The sequence below is a fragment of the Amblyomma maculatum genome, chromosome 2 (assembly GCF_055883805.1).
Source record: "Amblyomma maculatum isolate TAMU_Amacu chromosome 2, ASM5588380v1, whole genome shotgun sequence".
Taxonomy (NCBI): domain Eukaryota; kingdom Metazoa; phylum Arthropoda; class Arachnida; order Ixodida; family Ixodidae; genus Amblyomma; species Amblyomma maculatum.
The window spans coordinates 83,417,490-83,432,257 of record NC_139345.1 but is presented as its reverse complement, the minus strand read 5'-3'; the positions used below and the strand labels follow the sequence as shown (position 1 = coordinate 83,432,257).

At 44.7% G+C, this 14,768-nt stretch overlaps 1 protein-coding gene across 1 annotated transcript in view; it reads right to left on the bottom strand.

Moving 5' to 3' along the window:
• Window positions 1-3,171: 3,171 nt before the first annotated feature.
• The window catches only part of LOC146199149 (uncharacterized), a 17,420-nt gene continuing 5,823 nt past the window's right edge, over window positions 3,172-14,768 (bottom strand). The window contains exons 2-3 of the mRNA XM_084592059.1: window positions 4,109-4,300; window positions 3,172-3,627 (exon numbers count right to left, since the gene is read on the bottom strand). Coding sequence (XP_084448185.1) covers window positions 3,172-3,627; window positions 4,109-4,300 — 648 coding nt within the window. The remainder of the gene's footprint in view (window positions 3,628-4,108; window positions 4,301-14,768) is intronic.

The following is a 14,768-nucleotide window of genomic DNA, read 5'->3' as shown; positions in this document are numbered from 1 at the left end:
GTTCTTCTTGTCTAGAAAAGAAAAAAAGGAAAGAAAGGAAGTTACTGCACCTGGCAATAGAAAACAAAAAGCTGGTTACTGGGTGGCTGCCGTTATAAACGGAGTTGAACCTTGAAATAGCATCAGTGGAAACAACCATTGGACTTGCGAGTGAGTGCTGTGAGAGCTGTGTCTGCATTTATTTGTAGCAAGTATAAGCGAACTGACACAGGGGTAAAAACGACTAATTATCTTGGCCGTGGTACACTGAAAGCGAGGAATGCCGAATACAGGGTGAATATTTACCCTGTATATGTTACAACATGATACCAACTCACAGCTAGAATTTCGTTATCACTAATGCCTTCAGTACCAATCTGGCATTTTGATAACGGGAACAGTGATTCGGTAATGCGCACCATGAGAAACACGCTAAATTTTTTAGATTCTCTTAGATGACTGAGAACGTTTAATTCGCTTGTTCATAGCATGCAAAGCTGCAAACTTCAGCAAAAACGCGCATGCAAAACTGTTCTTGTATCTTATTATTTTAGCTGTAGATACCTTGCTTGGGTGCACTTTCCTTCTAATGATTACTGCAATTGATGTGATGTTTTTATGCCTGCCTTTCTATATTAATGCTTACTCTTGCTGTATTCAAGCGCCTGCCAAGCATGTTCCTATATAAAGCAATCAATAATTGATTCTCTAGGTGCGTGAAAAAGGGGTCCCCATCGTCTGGAGTCAATGAAAGCGCATTTAAGGGCAGGATGTATCGTCCTGCAAAACATATGTGCATACTAATAGAAAAAAGCTTATCCAAGGCAAAGCACACTTTTGTCGGTCGTACAGTTTTATTCATTTTCTCTTCCACTCTCTCGACTTCTTTCGTAAGACGTGTACAAAGTGTCAAGAAATGATTTTCTTCAAACGCGTCGTCGGGAATGTACCGACAATCCATTCTCCGGTTTCGTGTTCATACATATGAACCTGCATTCGCAAACTGGCGCACTTAAATCTCTGCACAGTAAAAAAGCGCTCCTCAGTCGTAGTAATGAAATCGCATTCGTTTTATGAAAAGCGGAGGGAAGACTAGGTTGCAAAGTGAAAAGATGACGACCAGAGCGACAGGTAGCAAAAATGTACCTGATGCTATAGGGTGCGCTCAGGGGCAAGGAACAGCATAAGGAACTTACGAAAGAGGGAAAGATTGTGCATGGATTTTTTAGCTGATCCCATTGGGAGGCACTCGGGCGTTTTGCGAGACGTTCGTAAGTGTGCACCTCATTCGTTCCTGCTTCTGTAAACGCCTTCGTGTTAAGAAAATTGATATGTTTTAATATGGCTGGTATATATTCAAGAGTCCCGAAACCCGTTTCGACGAGGGTCTATAAAGGGGAACTTTGCAGGAATGGCTTTCCGCGCTTTTGAAAGGTGGAGACAACGCCATCCAAATGGTAGGAATATATTACCGACTCGTAAAATATAAGCGCTTTCACGGAAAAGATTTGAAGTGTGCTGAGGTAGGAGCTCCTGGAGACACGGGCTTTGGTTGAGTACCAAGCAGTGAACAAGTGGTAATAGCTATCGGTGTAGACTAATAGGGGAGACATTGAGCAAGCACCCTCACAAGCAAGCACTCAAATGTTAGCAAGCACCATAAAAAGAAATTTTTCGGCCGCATGCCAGCGTCAGGACACATGTCTGTGGCATTTGATCACCGTTGCCCAGTTGTACAAAAAACAGTCGACTTTCTACATTCTCGCGCTTGATTGGAATTTCTTTTGCGCTCCTTTGACCATGTTTTATCCCTGTAAGAAAAAAGCTGCTTATTTGACCGGGCATCACCTCTCCACTATTTATAATTATAACGCATAACTCTATTGCTGCTGCTTACGTTTGCTGAGAATCCCTTTTGAAGCATAACTGCGTAAAATCAGTTGGACGCGAGAGCTTCGAGTTGAGAGTAGATGTGGTAGCCCCGTTAACACTGTCCTTTCATTTTGCTCTTTTCTTGTTAAAATTATTTGAATTCTTTAAATTATTGTCATCGTACCACCAGTACACACCCCAAACTTACTTTAGTAAGTCATACAAACTGCCATATCACATCACGTCACCAGTCATATCCCTTAACATAACAGCAAACTCGTAGTCTTTCGACTAGACCTGTGCTTTTCATAAAGCGGAGCAGTGCCTGGGAGGCCTTCTCCGCAGACGATCGCCGTGGCCATTGACCCAAAATCTTAATTTCAGTCAATGGGCGTCAATCTAGATACTAACTTCAACCATCCCTCTCTCACAACTTTTATATCCACTCACCCCCTTCCCCCAGTGCAGGGTAGCAAACTAGTTGCTGTTACGGGTTAACCTCCCTGCCTTTCCTCCTCATCTTCCTCCTCCTCATACAAACCGCAACGCGCTCACAAGGTGCTCCTCTAATATATGTATTACCCATACTGACCTATAGGCCAACACACCAGACTAATTTGTGCCAGAGCCAGGCATATAAATGAAAAGCACATCGTGGCTTATGCGCTTACAGGCTTCTTGTCATGCAGAACGTGTACGTTTAAACACCGATATCGACAAATTTATTTGTTGAATGACGTATTTCTTTCTGACACGTTTTTCTCAATTCTGCACTACGACGAGGGCGACACCGTTTTGACTGAACGAGTGGTACACACTATAACGTACTGCACAGATTGTGGACAGCAGCAGCAATATTATTCGGACACATTTTCTTGTGTCAGTGGAAGCTGGAACTACACCATATTCACCAGAGCTTAAGGTCTTAAATCCTGATGTCTAAAAACATATGCTTTCAAAATACCAGCGCTGAAGGTGCATCGAGAAACTGTATTTTTAAAAGACTGCTTTCTCGATCTATTGTTACTTGTTTCTGCGATTGGTAACTACACCGCTCGTGACAACCGGGCTTATATACCCTGCAAGATATGGCGCGCTCTTGGTACGGTATCAAAGGTAGACAAAAAAAAAAAAAAAAAAAGAAAAATGACAGTCAAACAAGCTCGACAAAACAGTCATTGCAAATTAAGGCCGCAAGTACCTTTTCGAAGGGCATATCCCCTCTGGTATTAAGGCCGCTGCCGATACGAGACTTTGAACCAACGTGGCGCAGCTTTAAGTTACACAGCGCTTTGCTGTGGTACAACCTGAGCCAACGCTTTAATGGTAGAAGCCACCGAAGTGACCGTAACCGCCGAAGCCACCGAAACCGTATCCTCCTAAGTGTCCGAGACCGCTGAAGTGCCCGTATCCTCCGTAGTCTCCGAAGCCTCCGTAGGCGAGCACGGGAGCAGCAGCGACAGTAGCCACCTTGGCTACAGCAGGCACTGCCGGCACAGCGGCGACTTTGGCGACTGCGACGGCGGCCGCCTTGGCCGGCGTGTGGAAGGAGGCGGCAGCGGGCTTCGAGGCTGCCGTGCCGGGTTCATTGGTGCTCACCACGGCGCGGAAGCCATTCGCATCGGCCACGTAGCTGACCTTGCGCGTGAGGCCGTGCGCGTCCTTGTAGCTGTAGGAACCGACGCGGCGGTTGTGCGCGTCCGACACCTCGTTGCGAGCTTGAGTGTTGCCGTACGAGTCGATCGTCAGGTAGCCGAACTTGGTAGCCTGTGGCGCCTGCGGTCACGAAGGAGACGAAGCAGACAGAAGGTGAGGCAGGAGACGGCCTAATAAGGAATACTGCACTCTTAGTATCAGACCTTTTATTCTGACGATGACTAGCAATGAATGGGTTTAGGTAATAGAAGAAGTGAAGTTACCCCAGAAAGGCAGCGTTCCTTATATATGGCTTTAGATTGACTGAATTGAGAGACGGTACTGTGATTTACCAAAAGATCGCTTTGATGTGTGTGATAATTGATTTTGAATCTGTTCTGTCAAGACAGACAGAGTCTCTTGCTTGCTTTAGAAGGTGTGGTGAGCCTGCATCTATCCATGTTGCGCCTTATGTTTGCATGCCATGTGTACATTAAATAGTGAGCTTTAATACTTATGTCGGGGTGATGATCCCTTTTAATGGAGATTCTTTTTTCTTTTGCCAGCCAGCCAAAGTTCTTTTCATGTGCAGCGCGAAGTGTGAAACCTGAGCGGCACTTACAACGAAGTCGACGGCGGCTTTGGCAACCACTGGAGCAGCGGCAACAACAGGAGCCTTAGCAACAACAGGGGCTGCTAGGGCAGCGCCATAGCCGTAGCCGTAACCTCCTAGACCACCGAACAGACCGAGCCCACCATAGCCTCCGAGGATGCCAGCTGAAGCGGCAGCCACAGAGAGGCACACCAAAAGTACCTATGAAAGAAAACGTATTTAAAAGTAAACGTACTGGAATAAATTGTTCCTTGTAGCAAGCGCGATGTTTGTACACGTTGGCCAAAGCATACGTTGTGCCCTCATGCCATTACGTCTCTGCGGCTATAACCTTTTACGAGCTTTGTTTGGCTTTGTTACGAAATGTTCTTGAAGCGCGCAGTGATATGATGACGTGCAATTTTTGTTATCAATTTTATGAAGTTAAAAAAAGAGAATGGTATTCAAAGTTTGAAGAAAACCTCGCCTAATACCCTCTCAACCGGAAAGTGCGCTGATTGACTACTGAGAAATGTTTTCTTTGCATGCAACTGCATTAATATTTGAGCACGAAGAATTTTCCAAATATACATCAACTTCAAGGGCCGATGAGCATTGTATTATATATGTTACAAACACAACTTTATGCATCATTTTTCTTGTGCTCTATTTCAGTGAATACAGTCTGATATGAAGTTGTAGCTCTAAACTATGGCACCTCAGACCACAGAGAAGAGATAGGGAGAGGCAATTAAAGAAAGTTGATCGCCATCGTGGTGATGCTATGCTTGGCTGAAGTAATGGTCAGTAGTGTTGGTCTGTCTGATGAAGCTGCGATTCAATGAATAGCTAAATAAACTGGAAGTAAATATTACTTTGTGACGAATAGTTAAATCATTTTAGCAGCGAGCGAGAATTAAATGTTACCTTAATGACAAACATTTGTCATTAAAACCAAGGCACGAAATGCAAGATTTGTATGAATCTCAAAAAAGGCCGAACAAGAACAATTCCGGATAGGCTGGCATTCTTGCTGTGTGTGCTCGTACTATCAGTTACCCAATGCAGGAGCAGAGTGCATGGAAATTAGTTTTTCGCGGTATCCATTGAGTTTCACCTTTATCTGCTCAACTGAGAACTCTAAAGAAAAACTGACAGCAATTTCAATGAGTACAACCTCATGTATTTTGCATCGTAGAATTTGACTAGGACGTTATTTAATGCCGAACCGGAAGTAGGAATGCGAAATAACGCTGCGTCACAGCGTGGATACGAACTAAAATAAAACGGAGAAATAGGCATAAAAGAGTACTAAATTAAAACGCTTTGTAAAAAGAAGACAGAAATATAAGTGCTTAAGAGATGATTGCTTTTCTTACAGGTAATTTATTCTGCAAGACAGTTTGTTCAAGATAATTGCTTAGTATCAGTTAACGCGAGACTGAAATCATTCGGCTACAATAACAGGTAAAGCGAACAAGCACTGCAAAACAAAAAAAAAAAAAAAAAAACGAGTGAAAATGCACATGCAGTTTGTTTTGTTGTTTTGGGAGAACATTTTTGTAGGCCAGTTGGTGAACTGTTGACGGAGTGTTAGCGCTGAATGAAAGTATGACAGGAATGAAGAAGTTTGGATACAGCACATTTGCATAATTTTATTGTGGTTTCTTTGTCTTTCACCACGATAGTCCGGAAAATATTTAGTTTTCATATCTACCTCTCGGAAACGGCTAAAAATGTTTAACAATAAAACACACCGCTTTGGAAGGAAGAAAGAAACTAACTTTATTTTCTTTGTTTCAAATGCAGCAGCTCTGAAGACAGAGCTCACTCGCAACACATAACCGAAAACTGTTCACTTGTAGTAACGCTATTTCCTCGCCTCTAAAGTGTGCAATTCAGCAGATAACGATAGCAGCTAATACGGAAGCCAATTAGCGGTGCAGAAAGAAAAATATTACTAGAAATCGCTTAAATTTAGCACAGTTTTGACATTTTGCTAACATAATGTCGTTAATACTTTCATCAAACATTGGCAGGAAAGGTATACCGGGTTTTCAGAGGGAAGGATTAACACTAAAACACCTGTCCTTATCTTTGGTTTACAGGGAGGCTTAGAGCGAGACAGATGAGGACAAGTGAGGGACACAGGACGACTGCTCGTCCTGTGTGCCTGCCTCTCTTGTACTCGACTGTCTCGCGCTAAGCCTGCCTGTAAATCTTGACCTACCAACTGGCCCAGAACTCCACTTTGCTCAAATTCACATCTGTGGTTGTATCACCACAACCTAAATCTCCGCATGCTACCTTACCCCCAAAATGTTTTCACACATTGATCACAAAAGGAAAACCTGACCGGCTCTAGGAAGGCTCTTTTTCTATTTCTTTTTCTGTTACCTGAGTTCGAAAGTGAAAGTGCACAAATGCGGCATCTTTCGCTACTATCGCGTTTAAAATCAAAGATTTACAATTTTTGTACAAAACAGTTAGAATAACGCATCTCGTAACAACAAGAAACTAACTCACTTGTGCGAGCATGTCACGATGTAGGTCGCGTAATCCAACGCTCGGGCGCCCTGAGCTACTGGCGAGACTGTGTGTGCCCCACCTTATATAAGCATGTATCGGAATACGGCCTAATTGCCGAGCGTTAGTTGCGTCCCGCCGGGGTGGCCAATCGGCAAGCTTGTTCCGTAGAGCGTGAAACCTTTTAGAGCAAGATAAAACAAATGGCCCGCGGATAAAAAAAGTGAATCAAAACAGAAGAGGCCGCTTGAAAGAAGAAATAAACGTTTCCACGAGGGTATACTGGCGTCGGAAGTGCCCGGCTACTGCTATTGCGAACAAGGCCGCTCACGATACGGACGCTTGCCTGAGCCCCGCGAGCGTTGATGTATAGGGTCTGTGATGTGTCTTGGCCGGTCGGAAGCGTTTTCTTCACATTGCAAAAGTTCTTTGCCAAAGTTCTTCGGTTCTGGCAGTATGTGAGCTGCCAAACATTCTGGGCACAAAACTACTTCCGCGTTGTTTTCTAGAACTAATTTCTGTGCATTCTAAGCGTTGACTCTGGAGGCTGTTCTTGTAGTGCACATATTTTACTTTCATTTGCAGGCGTAGTCCTTCATCCCAGATTAAATCTATGGGGCCCAAATTATCCCGCTTGTACAGCGGCGCACTAAAGGTCGTTAGGAGGCTGTAGATGAATTGATTGCATTTTAACTGCTGTTATAGTTACTGCTGTTATTGTTACTGTTGTTGCTGCTGTTATGGGGAGCGTCACGGTTGCAGCAGGATCTATTACCTGAGTCATATCCTCGGCTATAGCTTCTTTCTTGCATTCTTGGTCATGTTCTCGACCATAGTTTTTTTCTTACTGCCGATATGCATAGAATAAATGAAATAAGTCACAAGAAATGAAATATTTAGGTGGGTATCACCTATTTTCGCTTTTATGCAGCACTTTCCGGTACAGTTGGCGAACGTGTAATCTTATCGATTAAAGTTGATCTTGTAAAGAACCAAAGATGCGTTTTTATTAATGGAAGCCGATCAAAACCTTGTCTTTGTGTTCTAATTGACTTCAGGCTGACGGAGGGTCATATTGCAAGCATTTTGTTCATTTATTACAGAGTGTGCTCCAACCAGTGGTATCCTTTTTGCGGTCGGGTATTTTTTTTTTTTTTTAATTGGTTCACAGGAAGGGAAAGGCGCAGTATCAATCACACGTGCTCTGTGGACACCTGAACCGGGCCGTAAGGGAAGAGATGAAGGCGGGAGTGAAAGTGGAAAGAGTAAAAGGAGAGTCGTAGTGGATGGCCACGGGGTAATTTTGACCACCTGGGGATCTTTAACGTGCGCTGATATCGCACAGCACACGGACGCCACTTCGTTTCGCCTCCATCGAAACGCAGCCGCCGAGGTCGTGTTCGAACCCGGGAAGTCCAGACAGTAGTCGGGCGTCTAACCACTGCACCACCCCGGTGGGGCATCGGGCATTCTCCCGTGCACGTTTTTCTTTTTTTTTTCTAATTACGTACCTCTACCTTTTTACCATCGTCACAAATCTGAGCGGTTTTTAAGAATAAAGATAGTTTGCTAATCCAGAACGCCGCGTTTCATATTTTTTTTTTTCAATTGAATATTAAATGACATATATATATAATCTGACGGCGCACGTGCTCCCAAAGACGCGCACGAACATAAGTACGCATACTAAAACAAAGATCAATCGAATACGCAAACAAATGCGATTGCAGTTAAGCAATACTAATGATAGGTTTGTGGGGTTTAAACGTGCCAAAGCGACTCAGGCTATGATAGACGCCGTATTGGAGGAGTCCGGAAATTTCGCCACCTGGGGTTCTTTAACGTGCTCTGACATTGCACAGTACACGGGCGCCTTGCTTTTCGCCTCCAAGGAAAAGCGGCCGCCGAGGCCAGAACTCTATCTCGCATCGTTGGGAATAGTAGTCGACCGCCGTAATCACTGCGCCACCCCTGCGGGGCAATATTGACGATATATACGTTTTAAACCACGTGGCAATTTCACGGGAACAACGGTGAAAACAGCCCGCGGTCAGCAAGGCGACCAAACTCTCCCACAGAGCGATGGCAGTGCTTCAAGTTTATAATGCCGGCCTTCTTTTTCACAATCGCAGCCAGGGACAAAACGAGCCACCCAGGCGTCTTATGGGGACGAAGAGACAACCGGCAGCTTGTGCGCTGTAGTGCAGGCACAGTCTAGTCGCCACTGCGACTGAGATCAGGGGTGCCTAATTGATCCATTAAAATATGCAGTTCACGGAAGATGTGCCTTCCATTACGAGGTAGGGGGCGTGCACTTACAAAGACGTTTATAAAGAGGCCAGGAGTACCGGATGGTATCCACAGTCACAATAAAGAGCAGGGCGGGAAATTTATTACACTTTGACGTCGTAATAATGGCGGGGGTTTGGCTCTACTGGGTGTCTGTCGCGAGCGGCCGTGTGATGTGGCGCTAATCTCTGCCAACTGGGCATTTGCAGGTTGCAGGCTGGGTACTGAAGCAGATAGGTGCGATTCGAGGGATGTGGATGTAATGTAGGCTATGGAAATACTCGCAGGAATATTCCTTCGCGACAAAACGTGGTCGACATCAAAGAAAAATGTAAAATTTGTTCTCTGCTGAACAAAAAGGAGGGTTTATTTTTCACCTCGGCATCTGTGCTTGTAAAAAACATGGTCGGTCGTCCTATCTTTTTTACACTTGCGTACTGACCTTTGAACTTGGAAGGTAAAAGGCAAATAGAAAAATATCTAATAAATTGAGCGCGCAGCGGCTTTGCAGTGCTATCAAGATCAGCAAAAACCTGGGTCTTGGAATGCCTTTTTTTTTTTTTTTTTTTTTAAGGCTGACGTAAAAGCTAAGCTGCTTTACCTGTGTTATAGAGTCAGAAAATGGTAGATGGTAAAACCGTTTAGGGATGTTTTCGAACCAATATATTGAAAAACCTACCCCTCCGTTATTCTTTCCTATCATAATATTGATATAGTTGCGGGGAATTCTTTAAAACACCTCAGAACAAATTGCTTTAGGCTCTTAAGTGATGTGAATAATTCACAATATTCAATTCCTTATGACGACTTACTCTGTTGTATCAACGAAAGCAAAATGTAATTTTGGTGCTGCTCCCTTAAGAAACGAATGTTTCATCCCGACTTAAAGCTTTTTGTGTCTTTTAGTCACCACTTGTTTGTTTTCTTGAGAAGCAAAGAATTTATATTGGGTCCAGCTGTAACAACCTCGATGTAAAGAAACCTGTATTTAGAGTAACAAGACAATGTCAACAGCCACGTGGAAGAAAGAATAGTGTTAAAAATCTTCTGGTTTGTTAAAGAATTTCTTACCTTTTTTTTTTTTTTTTTTTTTTTTTGCGGTAGTAAGGGTATGCTAAATTTGGAAGCCCCAAGAGCATTAGTCGTAGTTTCATAGGGCTTACACCCTTAACAGCAACTAGGGAGTTGCCAGAAAAATTATTTGTGGAATTGCTGCAGATGCGCTTAAGGCATGACGCTTGGGGTGAGCGAAAGTGCAGCGCATTCTAGGATGGAGAGGCTGATAATGTCGGCCGATAGGTGGAACGAAACACGCGTGAAAAAGCGATGTCCCGGTGGCACTCACCGCGGAAAAACATTGCAAAGATTTAGGATAGCTCACGTTTCTCTTGAGAGATAATGATGAACTGTCACTGATACACTAAACGTGCCTGCTATGTGTACTCACTTTATACTTAGTCCGCAATTTATTTTTCTTTCGCGTTCTGGACCAGCGGCTCATAAATGTCCGAAGGAAATGTTTCACTGGCAATCGTAAATTTAGTTTCCTTCGAGAACATCAGTTTATATGTCTTCATATTGTCACCGTCAAACATCCAGAGCAGCCGAAGTATGCTTTCTTAGAAGGTAGGTTTAATAGCGTATTCAGACGCGGACAAGGTAGCCGGGAGCACGAGAGAGGAAAATGAAGAAACACCGGGGTCACTAGCATGACCAATGCCAGATAAAACGTTCGGTAATGCAGTCCGGCCGCATGCTGGCGCCACGTGACTCATTAGGAATGTGGCAACATTAATTTGACACCCACTGTACTACTTTGCCTGGCCAGGTCCTCGGTCATGCCATCCAACTCGATGCCTGTTTTATTCAACAGCCTAATGACACAATTTCTAAGCTATCCTTCGTAAACATTTCTTCTAAATACATCCCAATAATGTTCTTTATATTCCTTCCGTATATATGCGAAACGAATTCTAAAGCTGACCGTATCTCCTTGCATGATAACCCGTTATTATAGGCATTTTGCCACTTTCGCTATAAATATGTTTTAAGTACCTTTATATAGCCCCGGGTCGGTGAAAAATGTATGAGTTCGACAAAGTCAAATACTTTCTAGTAATATAAATGTCACATAGTATACGTAAATATAAAAGCCGGTTATATTCTTAGCATGTCTATACCACTTGATTGATGGCGGGAATGTGGTCTTATGTCGAGTAGCTTTTCCGATAGCCATCCTGGTCCTTGGTTGACTGAAGTCTAAGACGGAGCGAATTGAACTCGAATTAACCTCCCTAAATTGTGAACAACGGACTCTAAGCTGACTGGTCGGTGATTTTTCCAGTTCCTTGATATTTTCTTTCTTACATATGACCATGCCATGTTTTTGGCGCTGTCCAGCCCTCCGACACTGCATGTCATGACGTGGACACAGTCCTCAAAGTTAACATTGATCGTGAGGCTGAGGGCATCGGAGGGGTCACTTTGCTACGCGCTCGATGCGGCATCACAGTCATTTCTAAGGACCGCACAGACCTTGGCCGTATTAAGGAGGCGATCAACTGTATCGAGGTGACTCGCCCTTCGATCCCTGTTCGGATTTCTCGGCTTAGAAATCCTCACAGCAAGCGTGCGGGAGTGAACGCGGAGGTTTAAACAGAAGACCTGACTGATGCCATAAATCACCAGAACTCATTGCTGCAACTATAGACCCTGCCACGTATGAGGTGCGCGTTTCGTATATATAAAAAAAAAAGGTGGCACTTACGCACACGTTACTGAAGCGCAGCCTGGTGTGTTTCGCCGCCTGATGGCAGCCAGATGTATCACTGTAGGCCGGATGACAGTCGCAGTGTTATTTACACGTTCCTCTTTGTAAATCCTAAACTAAACTGCATAAACGTGACAGCCTGCATGGTACAGAAAAGAGAACATCGACCATGAATTCTTAAAGCTTTGAAATCGCGAGATTAGTGCCGGACAAATCTCTAAGCGACGCTTCCAACTCTTTTACCGAAAAGAGCTAGACTTTCTCTGGCTGTCCAGATGATTTTGTGTTTTGGTTTTGTGGGTTTGTGCGAATGGGTCTTGGTTATGAAGGAGACGTTGGTGCAAAAAAAGAATTTGTTGGGATGCGCTCGTCTTCTGTTCTTCTTTTCTTGGCTTATCCTTTCTGCGCAGTTCTGTTTTTCAATGATGTTTTACCAACTAGCCTCCCATTGCACTTTATTAGATTTCGAATAAACCCACAGGCCCCGGCACATGCCGTTTTAAACTGGTTAACAGCACGTGTTCGAGCCCGAACAAATTATGGCAACACATCTTAACCAAAAACGACACTTAATAAGCCCACCGCCGGCTACTTACATGCTTGCATGGCAGTGGAATCGCAGAGCCTTCTGCCAGAAAAGGAGCGGCGTGCAACAGTTCCTAGATACTCGGGAATGCAAGCCCAACTTGAACGCCCTCCGAGAAGCAAACTGCACACCAAACTACAATTCGGGCAACAAACATCGGATGGCTACGAAACACCACGTGTAGCCATTTCAGTAACCAGTGTTATGACCGTGATTTCCACTCAATCACACAACGCTCACATTTCACATGTTTTGCTCAAGCTCTTGCCTCGAGAAAGAAGGCAGGCGGGTGCACTAGCGTTGAACGTTTATAGTCCTATCGAAAAGAGGCAGGATGGACGTATTTTAAAACCTCCTTCACGTCGTCCTCAAGCTTGCCAAGTCACGTTAGAACTTGTTCCTAATTATTGTGTCTTCGACGCGTCTCCTCCTGCGTGGGGAAACCACATGGCCCCGTATGCCTGCCACCAACTGAGTCTTTTGACGTAAACCAACCATCCCTTCCGTCTAAGCAACAGCGTGAACAGTGATACTAGGCAAGATCTGACGCTAGTAGGAGCGCAACCAACGTGCCCGTTCGCCAACCTGGAAAAGAATTTGGACAGCGATCATTCCTCCATGAAAATGAAGATGCCAGTGAGAATTGGCCGCGTGTCGACTGTCAGTAAACTGTGCCTCACGGACTGAGTCGCCTTCCGACAACAAAGACTAGCTCCAAAACAATGCGAACGATTTTTCCTGGCTGATTAGGCGGTACAATTGCAGGCGAGCATAAAGAGGGCCACGTATGTAGGGCAGGTCACACAAAAAGCTTCTTAGACCGACTCCCATCTCCTCTACATCTAGGAAGCGGAAGCAGCGACACAATCGCAAGTTACGAAAACGCATAGCTGAAGACATTATTGCGGTAGAGTGCCACGCGGAGGAGCTGAAGAGTTCCAACTGGCACAGTCTCCGCGCCAGGCTCCAGGGAATAATCAATACAGCCAAAACATGGTCGCTCCTCTGCGGCTTCCTTGACCCGTTCAAAACGATAGAGGAATATTTCAAAGCGGTAGCCAAGCTCTTATATGAAAGCAAAAGACACCATCTAACTGCTGCATGCCCTGAAGCCGCGCTACAAACTGACTGATCTGATATAACAATAAAGTGTCTGGCCCCCATAGAACGAACACTCTTCTAGGACGGCGACATCATATAATCAGAAGTTAGAGGGGTGATATAGCGAGCCTGAGAAGGGGCACTGAACCTGGGGCAGACCATATACAGGGCCTTGAATATTTGGGGGCTGGGATTTAAAAAATTCCTATGCAAAATCTACTGCCCCATTCGAGCTGAAATAACGTTCATAAAGTAGCAAAATATAGTCTACGTTATCTGATAAGTGATTCAGCATCGGTACTTGCCTAGATTTTCCGAAATCGAGAAAAAACTGCTCTCGGTGGCGTGCACAATTTTCGCAGGAGAAAGTCGAAAAGCTATTTTGACATGATGCGTCATCTGTCGAGCATTGAGACAAGCTCCATCCCGACCATTAGCGCGCTTGCCTCGCTGCCCGACAGATGACGCACCATGTCAAAATAGCTTTTCGACTCTCTTCTGCGAAAATTGCGCACGCCGCCGAGAGCAGTTTTTTCTCGATTTCGGAAAATCTAGGCAAGTACCGATGTTGAATCACTTATCAGATAACGTAGACGATATTTTGCTACTTTGTGAACGTTATTTCAGCTCGAATGGGGTAGTATATTTTGCATAGGAATTTTTAAAATTACAGCCCCCAAATATTCAAGACCCTGTGCTACGTACAAGATGCTACAGAGCCTTGACGATGGCTCAGTAATCGCCCTGTACAATTATTATAATGAAGGGCGGAGGAGATGTCACACTCCCACAAGAATGGACCCGCGCTGACATTGTCCTAATTCTTAAATAAGGCAAGCCACTGTCTCTCCAAAATCTTTGAATGCTATCCCTGACATTGTGCATTGCGAAGCTGATGGAACGCGCCGGGCTAAATCGGCTCTATCCACACTTGGAAACCACCATCCTCTTCTTTGACGCTTTTTTCGGGTTCCGGCCGCGACCAAAGATGTGCATCTTCAACTAAAAAGAGGAAGAAATTGATCATTCCAGCAGGATCGGGGCCCATGCTGCCGTGGCTTCAGACCTGAAGGCGGCCTTTTAGAACGTGTCACATGATGACATCTTGGCCGGTCTATCGAGGGCACGTGGAGCCAGCGCACTTATGATTATGTGTGGGCCTTTCGTTATGATCTAACTGCCGCTCTGGGCACCGAATATGTAAGTTATGATTCAATCCATCTTACTGGTATAGTTACTCCACAGGGATCGGTGTTGTCAACGTGCACCATGGCGCAGGATGGCCTTTCCCTGCTGCCCTCTATATTTCCCGATGTGCACCATGTGCTTTAATCATTAATCATTATCATCATTATCATCATCGTCACCATAATCAGCCGAACCCACTGCAGGGCGAAGGCCTCTCCCACATTCCTCCA